General features: G+C 45.0%; 1 protein-coding gene across 1 annotated transcript in view; it reads left to right on the top strand.

Moving 5' to 3' along the window:
* Positions 1-13,833, top strand: part of klhl29 (kelch like family member 29) — a 194,019-nt gene that overhangs the window by 116,436 nt on the left and 63,750 nt on the right. Inside the window, exon 6 of the mRNA XM_076160178.1 lies at positions 13,487-13,625. Coding sequence (XP_076016293.1) covers positions 13,487-13,625 — 139 coding nt within the window. The remainder of the gene's footprint in view (positions 1-13,486; positions 13,626-13,833) is intronic.

Here is a 13,833-nt window from a genome sequence, read left to right as displayed (position 1 = left end):
CACAGATTAGATTTCCAGAGGAGGGTGAAAAATGAATTTGGTTCAATATCGACATCGTCAAAGTGATGGAAAATATCAGGACAACACATCGCAGTTGCCAGTTGTCATGGGAACCAGGGTGTGTGTTGGGAATAGAGGATGTGCATCTCTGCTTATATCCTCCTTCATCATGGTGACGCTTACTGAGGCGTTTACATGATGAAGAGGAGGAGGAAGAGTTAATTTGCACAGATAAGAGGCTCAGTGATACAAAGACTCAAGACGGGTGAATATAATATGATATTTTTTGATTTATTTCTCTCTCTCTTATCTTTATGTATTTTATTTTTATTTATCCACATTTGTGTTTAATTTGAAATTGTCAAACACAAAAAAAAGCTTTGAACAGGCGAATTAACAGTTAGAACCTTTACATGACAAGAATAAGGAAACTGTGTGGGTGTGTGTCTGTGTGTGTGTTCTGTAAGGAAACATGAGTAGCAGCACAAAGTTTTACCTTGAATACACACTAAATAAAAGTGTTCACGAAATCTCCTCATCTGAGCAGAAGGACGTTCCGGCTGTAAACAAGCAGGACAAAGTCGCAAAGCAGATTGTGTTCCATCCCTGAGGAGGGAAAGGGAAGGAAGGGACAGAGACAGACAGATGTAAAGAGAGAGAGGCAGACAGAGAGAGAGAGAGAGGCTATGCAGAGCTCGCCCGGCCGAGTCGACGCCGGGCTCCGCTCGGCGAGCTCATCTCAGCTGTGCATCGTGCTGAGAAGAAGGCGTCACCTCGCCGTTCCACCTTCCTGCTCGACTTTCCCAAAGTTACCCAGTAAACACGTCACGGACGCCGGGACATTTGTCTTCAGCTGCACAGGGGACATTTTGTTATTTTATTTATTTTCTGCTTCCCCCCTCGTGCTCGTTCTCGGGCTGTGCTGCCGTTTAGGGTCAGCGTGGAGGAAACGGCTCCCAGAGAGGCAGAGAGCGCTGACATTCACGCTGCTCAGGGAACCAACGGAATCCAGCTCGTAAACACAAAGACCTTGGATACATGCTCTCTCTCTCTCTCTCTCTCTCTCTCTCTCTCTCTCTCTCTCTCTCTCTCTCTCTCTCTCTCTCTCTCTCTCTCTCTCTCTCTCTCTCTCTCTCTCTCTCTCTCTCTCTCTCTCTCTCTCTCTCTCTCTCGAGGGCAGCCAAGGCCGCGGCACAGCTCACACTGCCAGGTCAGGAGATCAGGGCCGTTGTCGGGGGTGACGGGAGGCAGAGTTGGGGGTCCGCAGCGACAAAAGCATTAGTCTTAAACAAAATCTGTGCTTTGTGTCATTCAGGCTCATTTGCTCTTTAAGTGCTTGACAGATTTTCCACGCAGCATTTAAAGAAGCAGTTCAACCAAAAGGTGAAGTGTTTACATGCTAACTTTATTTATTTTATACAACTCCATAGCCTGAGATCTTATTTGAATCTGGGGTGTAGAAACAAAGACGGAGTGTTGCTGTGTTGCTGCAGGACGAATCGTCTGTTTGCTTTTGCCGGCCTGCTGCAGTGTAAAAAAACGAAAGAAAAAAGAAATGTTAAATAAATAAATAAATAAATCCTGTACTTTTGGAGCCAAGGTGAGATTTAGTGCCGGTAGCCGTGAGTTATTGCAGCAGCACGCTCGGCTGCCCCGCGGTCAGTCCACCTCCCAGCGCCGCAGTCTGCTGCTAATCACACACTCGCATCTCTGCTGCGGCTCTCAGCCCCATCATGCTTTACATTTACAGCTAAACCCCTCACTCACAGGGTCTCTGACTCAAAGTCCCGCCTTGCGTGTGTGTCTGTGTTTGAGTGTGTGTGAGTGTGTCTCTTGCCTCCGCCCCCCTGCGGTGATAGCAGTACTTTTGTGGTCCAGTCAGGTGAAAACTTCGCCGTGTGAGAGTGAAATGCCAGCGTTGGCAGGCGGCTGCACGGCGGCGGCGAGCCCGGAGACAACGGTGATATTTGTAGTTATGATGTTGCGTTGGAAGGTCAGATCCTCCAGGTGGGAACGAGCCGATGAAGCTGACCGGTAGAAAGGAGCGCCATACGTTCACATTCCAGACTGAAGCTTCTCAAAGCAGCATTTTTTTTTTGCCTTTCCAGGTAAATGAAAAGCAGCGTTCCTGCTGTCAGAAATGTGTTTGACTGTTTGAGTCGACAACAAACTGTGCAGAGATTGTGTCTCTTCAGGCGATGTTTGGATTGTTCCAGGTGAAAGGAGCAAAGCAGAGAAACCTGCACTCACTGCCAATTATTGTCTTCCCACATAAACATCATAGTTTGTTGGAATCGGACACTCTGGAACCTTAATAAGATAAAAAGATTAAGTTTAGTCCGTTCTTTGGTTTGGGTGGAGTCTTGAATGGAGTAACGTCCATCTGAGCTGAGCTGCAGGAGAACCCAGCAGTTTTCCAAGAAATTGCCCGTGAATAGTCTAAGCAAAGGTTAAATTCACATTTCCACGTATTGACAAACGACATTGTGTCCTCCGTGTTCATGAGCACGAGCGGATCACAGTCGTAAATGCGCATTAAGGCCTGGAGAGCCAACGTGGCCGCGGTTATTTGAGTCGCATGACAGCGAGATGCTTCACAGGGCCGCAGGTGCTCACACACACACATTCAGATGATTCATTTCACTCGGGTTGCTTTGTTTTCTCACAGGGCTTTCAAATGTGGGTCACACACACATACACACAAACAAACACACACACACACACGCGACTCTGGACTTCACACTAATTTCCACTAAGCAGTAAGTTGCATCTTTAATGGCAGAAGATGGAGACGTGTTGCTCTCCCACTCACTTCTAATCAAAAGCTCTCAGCGCACGTGTGTGTTATCTACACTGGCCAGCCGGGCGTCATGGTTACTGCGGTGTGTGTGTCTGTGTGTGTACAGTAGGTAGGTGTGTTTTTGTGATACATGGCCCTGACTGCATGAATGATTGCGTTTACATCTGCACTCTATACGCTGGTTTGTCTGCACATGAGTGGAATCAGCAGCTCGCCCTGAAACGCTGAATACACACAAAAGCCTAATCGTTTGTGCGTACGTGTGTGTGTGGGGGGCGAGTGGGCCAGGTGAGGAAACGCGTGCAGAGGCGTCGTGTTAAATGGATTTGGCCGTCTCATCATCTGGGTCAGTTAGTGTGAGGAAGCCGGGCGTTGTTTCATGCTGATTTCCTAATTGTGGCGTCACGGTGAAGAATCGATTTATCTCCACATTTATGGAATCATTCTGGGCCCGAGTGATTAAAAATGAGCCCTGACCTGAATTCCCCTCATCGAAACTCACTTATCCGGCAAAAAAGTTTGAAGTGGCCAATGTGAAATTCCCGAATTAAAGCAGAAACAGATTTGTTGATCAGCTGACTCTTCATCGTTGGAATTGACTTATTATCTGTCAGTTCAACGTTGATTGGATGTTGAGCATTAGTCCAGCGTTCTGATTGGCTGACAGACGGCCAATCAGAGCCGGTTTCCTCATCAGGAGCTCGTCTCTGCTGCCAGCGACAGACGGACCAAAACAGGAAAAGCGCCTGAGCTCTCTTACTTATCATGGATCCAGTTAATTAAACCAATGAGTCCATAATTGCTAAGTTAATTTAATGTTCATCACATCTCATTAGTCCATCTTCTCTCGCTTTATTTAGTCAACTCATTCCGTGGTGTCGTTCACACGCCTGCCAGGAACTCTTGTTTATCACGTCAAGGTGAGAAATTAAAATCTCCCGGCGTTCCCGCCAGGAACGTCGGGAGATTTCGGATTTCGATCTTGGACGGGGAAATGTGTCGGGAAAATGTCAGGCATGTTAAGATTTCACTCTCACAAACCCTCAGAGGAGGAAGCAGATCGTCAGTGACTCGTTCCAAATTTGGGAAATTTGGAAAACGGTGAACTTTAAATGATCCGTTCGGTTTAGAAACTTTAGTCTAGCAAATTTCAAAATTTCACACGTAAATGTGATAAATGTTCACAGCAGTGTATCTGTTTAATTACAAAAGAAAATTTGTCAAACTAGAGGGCAGGAGAGATCACATACCTCCACCAAGGCCCAGACATTTTCCTTATCATTACCCCGGAAAGAGTTTTTGAGCTAATTCAGCGTACGGCAGCATTGCAGAGTCTGAGGCCTCATCTTCATCATCTCACTCCTCTCAGCTCGCTGCTCCTTCTTACTTTGAAATGTCAGTTGCAACTCACCGTAGAACATGGACCAAACATCATTGTCCTCAGAACTATTCCAACTCCAATGCGAGGTGTAAAAGTATCATGTTTGACTTGACCAGGTCCAAATTTGAGCCATTTTAAAAGTTTATTAGGACAAACTTTCCTTCCAGCCTGGAGGAAGAAGGCGGCTCAGACTCTTGTGTTGCTAGCCAAAGGGTCTCGTCCACCTCGTTTCAGGCTGGCTGACCGCTTGTCACCCGCCGTCCTTCCCTGCCTGACTAATGAGGAAGACAGCAGAGCGGCCGGGTCCCCAGTCTTCCTCATCCTGTCGCTCCCGTGAGCACAGGACCAAGAAAGCGGAGGACATCACGCAGCTTCCTGTCAGGCTGTGGCAGCAGACCTGCAGAGCCTCTCGGTTGTGTGTTTGTCTTCTTCCTCCTCTGTACTCGTGTTTGCTTGGAGTTTGCTCCACCACCGCTGTTTATCTGCTTGCGTCATCTTGTTTGCGTGGGTGTGTGTGTGTGAAAACATCGGACCCCTGGCCCCCCGGGCACCTAGAGCTTTGCTTTAGTGTTGGACAGAGCAAGCTGTGCTTTTTACTGCCCAGCGTCCTCTGCAACAATACAACAAAGGCCCAGCCGTCTTCTTTGAGGGCAGCAGTTCCTCTCTCTCTCTCCCCATCCCCTTTACTCTGTCACGGTCCCCCCGCTCGCCTTCAGCCGGGCGTGTTGACAGATGTGGCAAGGCTCAATCGGCTCATCTCAGCGGAATGGGGGGAAGAGAATGCGTCCTCATCACGGCCTATTCTCCCGGGCTACGCCGCGCCGCTGCCCTCTCACACACTCAAATCAAGGCGGTGAGACACTCGTGAGTTCTCGAGGACTTCTAATGCCCGGAAGGAGCTGATTTGCAGGGAGTGGGCGCAAACTGTTGAGACATCTCCGGAGATGAATGGTGGCCATGATTGTTAGAGGTACGTTTTAAAGACAATTTAGCATAATTACGCCTGGAAAGCCAACGCTTACTCCCCAGATTGAGAGAGTCGACTGGTACCTGAGACGTGCCGGCTTGTTTCCACGTAAAGAGACGTTTAAAGGTCACGTGCTGCCACATGGCGTCTGGATTTTCAGTGCTTACTCAAACCTGAAAGAGACCGACCTGATCTGAGGATGAGGAGGACGATGAAGGTCTGATCTTAGTTCTTAGTTCTAATCTTAGTTCATCCCAGCCAGGTTTTTAGATTACAGCCCGGAAACTGAAGCTAGAGATATTTTAGAGACAAATGTTTGACTTCAAATGAGCTCCATTCAAAACTTTGAACTGGCCGATTGAGGAATACTGATAGAAACAGGGATCATCTGAGTTCTGCTAAATAATGAAGTCTCTCATGTTAGCATTCATTCTGAAAATAATAACATGGACATTTCCAATTTAAAACATTTATTTGTAATGATAATAAAAGTAATTTTACCTCCACAGTGCAGATATGTTGAAATATAATGTAAAAAAAAAAAAAGAAAACTTCTACAAAAGCATTAAAAAAGACTGCAAGTGCAAAATATAAAAAAAATTAAATGAAATATATTTTGTAATAATTACAATAATAAATCAATTGTGAAGTATTCTATAGTTCTATAGTTTAACATTATAAAAATCTTTTGGTTAAATATTTTGTTTAAATATTAGAAAACTCGAAATTTAAAAATCTGTTTTAGTTCTTGACAATTCTTTCTGTTTCTGATAAATAGAACAAATTGAGATAATTTCGGCCACCTAACAGTTTTGTTTTGTGAGTGATTGTTTTGACATTTTTGGCTTTTTTGAAACGTATTTTCATTTGCGTAATTTATTTACTGAACAAAATAATTCAAAAAACAAATCTAAAATAATCTTATTTCTGCACTGTTCTCTGTTGAACCCAGTTGTATTTTATTCTTCTGTTATGAGGTTGTATTTGATTGCTCTTTTTGCAAACCCAAACATTTTTTAAGAGTAAAAAAAAAAAAGATTATTTATATTTTTTGTAATATTCAGGAATTCATAAAAGCAACTGTTTGGCTGTAATTCCAGCTCATTTGTCTTTGTAATATACAATAATAAATCACCAATAGAAGGTTGAGTCTACAGACCTTTGTATTCTGCTCGTCCTCTCACCCCCACAGTGTTTCATTACATGCTGCTCAATGAAGTTTGGCCTAAGTGTTTGCTCATCTTGATTCATCCAAACCAGCAATCAAAGCAACTTTCAATATGTCCAAAATCTGCTTCACAAGTAGTTTCTTCTCTTAGTTACATTCTAAACATGTGTGTTACTTTAAACAAGACAACATGTTCTAACAACGTCCTGAGTTAGAACATTTTGTCAGCACAATCAGATCTGAATGTGCTGAACATCACTGGGTGAAGATAAAGCTTCACCATGGGAGATGTCCAAGTCAAATGTCCTCTATTGATCTTGTATCAGCTCTCTAGCTTATACATGGAACCTATGGATTTAACCCTGTGTTGATCCTGACCTGGTCCAGGGGCAGCACCTGTTGTCCCTGATCGCCCTGATCCTTAATCTGATACAAACATACATGAATAAATCAGATGTTGTTTGTAGCACTAAGAGATAACGTCCTGGCTGGCTTCACGCTGCCGCAGGCGTGTGCAGCACAGAGCTCCAACGAAAGCTCTGCTCTGCTCTGCTCTCCTACAAACAGCCCCCCGGAGCTCACAGCTGATGATTCACCGTCGTTTCAGCTGTCACACTCGGACGTGAGTTTGTCGGATGGATGAATCGCTTCATACAACAACTTGTGCTGGAGTTGACCTTTGACTGGCTTCCTTCCTGCGAGGCGCAATGAGTGTGTTTGTGTGTGTGTGTGTGTGTGTGTTTAATTTAATGTGTGAAGACAGAAGCAGTGAAGCCATTTCATGTCTTTGTCACATCAAGGCTTCTTTTCTGAGCGCTGCAATGTTTTGATGAACTCGTAATTAACCGAGCAAATCACGATCACTTCCGTCTGAATTCCGTCAGAGCTTCTGTTTTCACCTGCATCTTGTTTGTTTGATCGTTAGCAGGATTACTCGGAAAGTACAGAACAAAACTTTGTGGAATCTCTTAGTTTCCGTGAACTAACTAGCATCCAAATGGAGCTGTGCCTTGTATTTAGTAACTTAGTAATTTATCGTGAGTTAATACGTAATGTCAGCGTCACTCCTCTGACCTTTCCTGCGATTTCCTGCCTGTCTCCAGGGCAGAAACACTGACATGTTGGAACGGTTATTGGCTACAGTTCCCGCTTGATTGATGTCTTTGCTAGCCTCGACTTTACCAGGAAGTTGAAACATAACCAGAGTTCAGCCGGTTGAATACTGCAGCTATTGGAAAATCCAGTGGTTATTGTTTATAAATCTTACAGTTTTGGCAATTTTTAAAAAGCTAATATAGTAATTTACCAATCTCACTCAATCGCAATCTATCACAGATCAATTGGTGCAGTTTGGTCCAGATCCAGATTAATGCAATTACTTTAAGACAAGATAGTTTTAAAAGCTTTGAAAATGTTGAAATATAATAAAAAATAATATGCAAATAAAAATAGCAAATTTTTTTTTACAAAAATACTAATTTTGTGTGGGCTTGGTCGGCCTTGGTGGAGGTTTGAGCTGATATTGCCGCTCTGTGAGCTTCTTCTGCTCTTTCTGACTTTGATAACATGTTTGTGTGCATTAATAATTGTGGTTATTATGTTATTATGGTTGTCATGTCAATGTCTTTTCTTCTTCTTTGGTTCTTCTTCTAAAGGCGTTTTTAAAGCAGGAAGTTGTTTTTCCTCGGTGGCTTCACTCTGGTTTCATTCCTTTGCTCACTGCTTTTTATCTTCAATTCAGCATTAATTTTATCTTGCCATAGTTAATTAAAAATAATCGCCTCTTTAAAGTTAATTTATGCCAGTTTAGAGAAATTGTTTGAATTTCTAAAGGTGATTATTAAAAGGTATCTCCAATAATAATTAGTTGTCTTTTCATCACTATTGGCAATTATTTACTCTGAAATAAAAGCTAATTGTAATTTTATAATTGAAAATGTCATTTAAAGGGTAAAAGTATTTAATTTGATGGTGTTTGTTTCTCAGCTGAGGTCGCTGCGTTAAGACTCCCAGGATGATCATCTAAACCAAATTAAAAATTAAATTAAACTCAACATTTTCAGCATTTAATCCTCCAAACATAACAGCGGGAAATATTCATACGTTTTCTATCTTTGGCACTTTGATGTAGAAAAAGAATTCCCCTTGAACGAAGTTATTTTGTCTGGGAAAATGATTATGGCCTGCTTGTGTGAAAAGAATGAAAGGTGGAGGTGTGAGCCGGAGCGTCTGCCAGAGCAGCCAGACAGGAACATGGCAGAGCGGCACATTGAATTATTGATCAGCTGACTGGTTACTTTCTGGCTAATTAAGCTCAGAGTGTTGGCCACCATCGATTGGTTGGAAAGTTTGAAAGAGAACAGAAAAGGTCAGAGTAGCTTCTCGTCACGTATGAAGCAGCTGCTGCACATATTTGGGCGATGAAGACTTTATTACCCACGTGAGGAGGAAGGTGCAGAAGAAGATGAGAAGTGTTAACGTGGAAACGCTGCAAACTGAACCCTCCTCTCCTCTGTCTGCTCGCTCTGGATATGTTTCTCCCTCAGAAATCCTAAATGCAGTATTTCACCTTCCTCCTCCTCCTCCTCAGTGCAGATACAGAGTGTGGAGTATTTTTAGTCAGTTTGGATATTTCTGATGTGTTGTTCCATCTGAATCTGCTCCAGTCTGCTGCTTCTACCATTTGTGTTATAATTGATCAAACAGATGTGATCAGATCTGTTATTGTATTTTATACATGCAGACTGTGAACGTATATGTTTATGGATGGAGATATTTTTGTGTAATTTAGTGTGAATGCATCTCTTGATTTGACCTGAATTTAAAATGATACGGTAAAATCTGAATCTTTAAAGAAGATCGTCATAAAGCAAAAAAATTCCCTGATATTTAATGAATGAGGTCAATATGGAAAATATGGTTTTGAAGTCCAATTCGATAAAAATGTCGATATCAGGGTTTATTAGCCAAGCGCACGAGGCTGCACACAGACGATACAGAGCAGCAAGAATACGACCAAAAACCACAGCGTACACCGTCAAAAATACAACAAATCATTTAAGAGAAAATAGTAATTCTATATAAATTAAATAGAGAAATATTGGATATTTAATAATTAAATTGTGATGAAGGTTAGGAGAATATTACAAAACCACGTAATGCTGCTTTTAGCCTTCTCTTGCTTTAAATGATATCAGAAATATTCAAAAATTCAAAAAGATCCTTTATAAACGCAAAATGGCGTCTTTACCAAATTCACTCAGAGGCCTAAAATGGCTCCGAACTCACTAACCAATGGTGACCTTCGGCGCTCTTGCACCGCAGCCTATCCTGGCTCGCTGTGTGCGCGATTTGGTTCACCATGTAGCGTGACGCTGTGCTCTGATAGGCTGCGCCTGAGGACGCCATTGGTGGAGGCGTTCAAAGCTCCATCGCACCACTCTAGGGTTACTAGGCTGAGCAGCAGAACTGGCACCAGGCTCGTGCCCCCCGCTGTGCGTGCAGGCCAATCAGGACGAGCCAGCGCGGCGCCGTATGGTTGGGAAACGGCTCAGAGTTAGACAGCGACACCTTCATCCCCGTAGCTATTCATCCTCCTGTGACTAAACAAACCTACGCCTTTCATTTCATCCCTTTCCTGCGCCTGTTGACGTCTTCGTGGGGTTTTCGTTAGATATTAAGACGTTCGGGGCTCCGGAGCTGCCGTGGCCTCTTTGAACGCGGCGGGGCCTCACCACGCTCCGCACCAAAGCCCAGAATGGGGACGCCATGTGCAGTTTCATGGTCCCCGGCGGTGATGAGTTGTTTCTGGAGCGCACGCTGATCAGCCCAGAGGAGCCATAATTAGCTTTTCCATCAGCCATTCAGGTGTGTCTGCGCTGCTCTGAGGGAGGCGGCCATTGTTTGCTGACAACTCCAGCCTCCCCCCTCCCCTCCTGCCTCCCTGCTCTATTCTCGGGGTAAACGGCTGGTATGCGGCGTGGCTGATGGGAGGTGAGAGCCATGTCGGCCGCCGCTAGATTCACTAATGCAAACTGTAAACGCAGTGTGGAGCCCACGCAGTAATCAGATAGCAGCTCTGGAGTGTGGAGAGATGATGAAAGACGAGCAGAATGCCAGCCATTGTGTGTGTGTGTGTGTGTGTGTGTGTGTGTGTGTGTGTGTGTGTGTGTGTGTGTGTGTGTGTGTGGAGAAATTCTGGAATAAAACATTGAGATGCTGTTAACGATTTATAATTCAACAGATGAGAATCAACATTTGGGCCTATTCCTGGTGTTGATATGTGTTGCCATAGTAACACAGTCTCAGGTCATATGTAGGCTCCACAAAAGTGAATTTTGTTTAGAGGAACGCATGAAGAAGATGACACTCCTTGGCTTGAGTCCACTTCCACTCTTAACATCCCTTTTATCCAAGTTTAATATAAATATGAAGCATTACAAATCAAACTACGGCACTGCATCAGGCAGACGAGGCCTCGGCAGCTCAGAGAGGCATTTTAAGACAAAGTAATGGATGTTCAGGTTCAGAAGATGAGTTTAAAGTCGTGTGAATGCTGAATCCTTAGTGATGCTGCTGACATAATGCACAGATTTGTCTCACCGTGCCGCGATCACGTAGGTTTGGTTACCGGGTCATTTCCTGTCGCGATAACGGCGACCTCAGAGAGAAAACAAGATGCTCTCCGGGGCCGCGTCGCATTCATCATACGTCTTTGCGGCGTATGATTCCAGCTTACTGATTTAATTGCGAGCCGCTCTCACAGTGTCGTCGGGAAGAATGCGGGCGGCTAAATGAGCAAATACTCCGGCCGAATCAGCGGGCGGAGAGTCACCGTGGGTTAATTAAATCCCGCTTTGAGGCTGGCGAGATCGCAGACCTCTTTCAGGATGATAACAGACAAAAAAGCCTTTCTTCCAGCCGGGTGCAGCCAATGCAATCACTTATCTGATCAGTTTCTCTATTAAATGACACGTTTCAGACTCTCAGCCACACACACACACACACACACACACACACACACATCTTGGTATTCATGACATCACTGAGGATGAAGCAGGGTTACAGACTACAAGATCATTTAGATGTTTCCTATTCCAGAGTTCGGAAGCAAAGTCGCGATTTGTTGACGGTTGAGGTTTTCTAGATATGTTGAGTTCCTCTGTTTGTAAATATGAAAGGATATTAATGATTCAGTGCAGAGGGAGGCAGGCGGTGACTCAGTAATCTGGAACATTCCCAGTGAAGATTCCTCCGCATGTCTGGATTCAGCAGGCAAACAGTGAAAGCAAAAGGAAGAAAGGGGTTTTTGTATCCTAACAGCACAGAAAGTTTCCTTTAGGTGTTTAGGAGTTCTCTCATGTCAGTTTGTGACCTTTGCTGTTGAGGTTCTGCTGGGTTCTGGCGTCCTGGTCCAGAGCAGACCTGCAGCTCTGTTTACCTCTGAAGCTTATTGCAATCATTTTGAGTTCTGACCCACATCTGTTAAGATTTGAGAGGCGTTGCCACGTGAACCAGACTTCACAGGTACGTGACTTTACTGCCAATACGCGGCTGTTCTGTTGGAGTTGCGAGGCGGTGAAGGTGGCGTTCGGCGTTGCGTCTGAACGTTCCAGATGATCCGATCAAAGAGGGGATTAATTGAACGTGAATCATGGAGCTACTGGAGACGCGGCTGAGCTCCTCACAGCAAACCCGGGCCTTGTTTGTTGTTGCGGACGCGGCTGAGCTCCGACCCGTCTCGGCCTCCGCCCGGGCCTCACCTATGGAAGCCGGCTCCATCTCGGCCCCATGCGGCGTTATGACACACTAAATTTGAAAATTAGCAGATCTGCGCTGTTGTTGTTGCCCTCCTGAGGCTGTGGAATAAGTTGTTGCCCTCCCGCTGATTCCCGCTCTCGGTGTCTCCTCACGCCGCCTCATTAAGACGCAGAGAAACAAGCCCCTCCGACCCGGCGCCTCAGCGGGCCCGGGTCCTGGCACGGCGCTGCTGCTGCTGCTGCACCGCATTACAGGGGAAGTGCGGCGCGGCCTGGCCTTCGACAGCACACGGCTGGCTCCCAGCGTGTTTCCGTCACTATGTTTCTCGTCTCGTTGCTTTCCAGAGACGAGCGGGAGGAGGGGGCGGGGGCAGCGGTGGGTGTTGGGATTTGGGGATAAGCGGTTGTTTTGCTTGTCGAGCGACGTTTGAAGGTCAACTCTGCCCTGCGTAGGGCGCCCAGTGAAAAGCCAAAGAATTTTCTTTCATTATGAATAATGCATTGACAGCATCTCTGTTTCCAGCCCACATGTGTTTTAGATGCTTATTAATCCCCTCATTGAGGCCGGAGAGCTGCTGTCTAAATCAAACACACTGACTCTTTTATAACAGTCCCACTTCTTCAATATTCAATGCCTGAATTGTGAATCTCCACACTTGTGTGTCATACAGTGGAGCGCTGCATGTTCCTCCTCAGCACAGTTTCAACACGCCAGCTTCACTCCTCTCTGGGTTTCCCCCTCACACGTGTTCAAACTGAAGGCTGGAGGAAGAACAAGAACAATCAACATGATCTACATAAGAGCGAGCCACCACATGAAAGATGAAACACAACACATATGGACAAATTCATACAAAACTGTTTATTTTCCAAGAATTTACTTTGCAGCCAAGAACTAAAAATATACAAATTATTCATACAGGCTGTATTATATGATTTCATAAAAGAGTGCAAATGGAGACAAGCAGCAGTTTATATGGAGTGCAGATGAATATTTGAACCGATTGCACTTTGGCCTTCAGAGAGAGAGGGCGGGGCTAAAGCTCCTCCAACAGAGCAGGAGGAAGATCTGTGTCTCTCATATTAGCATCAAATCTAATAGAGTTCTGATGTTTACTGACCTTTCGCACAGATCGGATCCATCTAATCTAGTCGCCTCCTTCTTGTCGGAACACATGTGGGGGGAAACACACACACACACACACACACACGTGTCATGCTTGTCTTTGCTGAGATGTCATTTCTTCTGTCACACAACGTTTGTCACCGAGCGCCCATCGACGTTCTGCACGTGTCCCTTGATTTGTCTCTGTTTCTTTGTTGCCACGGTGATGACAATGATGATGTTGATGATGATGCGTTTCTAAAACCCAAAATGTGGCGTTGTCTGTTTCTTTCTCTTCTTCTACAGAGATGTTGAGGGAGCTGAACCTGCAGCGCAGAGCGAAAGAGTTTACAGACCTGAAAATTATTGTTGAAGGCAAAGAGTTTGAAGTCCACCAAAATGTTCTAGCTTCCTGCAGCTTGTATTTCAAGGACCTGGTGAAAAGGTTTGCCTTCGCTCCTCCTCCTCCTCCTCCTCCACCTCCTCCTCCTCCTACTCCTCCTCCTCCCACCAGCCGTTGATCCAATCTGTTCTTTTCGTAGGGCGCATTTGTGTTGCTTCTTCTTCTCCTCCCTTTCCCCCCCTCTCTCTCTTGCAGGTGTGTGGTGAAGACTTTGGTTCCTTGCACAGGGCCAGCAGCCATTCCTTCTTCC

The sequence above is a fragment of the Genypterus blacodes genome, unplaced genomic scaffold, assembly GCF_046128005.1.
Source record: "Genypterus blacodes isolate CSIRO-AG114 ecotype Tasmania unplaced genomic scaffold, CSIRO-AGI_Gbla_v1 ptg000104l_1, whole genome shotgun sequence".
Taxonomy (NCBI): Eukaryota; Metazoa; Chordata; class Actinopteri; order Ophidiiformes; family Ophidiidae; genus Genypterus; species Genypterus blacodes.
The sequence above is the reverse complement of the archived record's forward strand: the minus strand, read 5'-3'. Positions and strand labels throughout refer to the sequence as shown.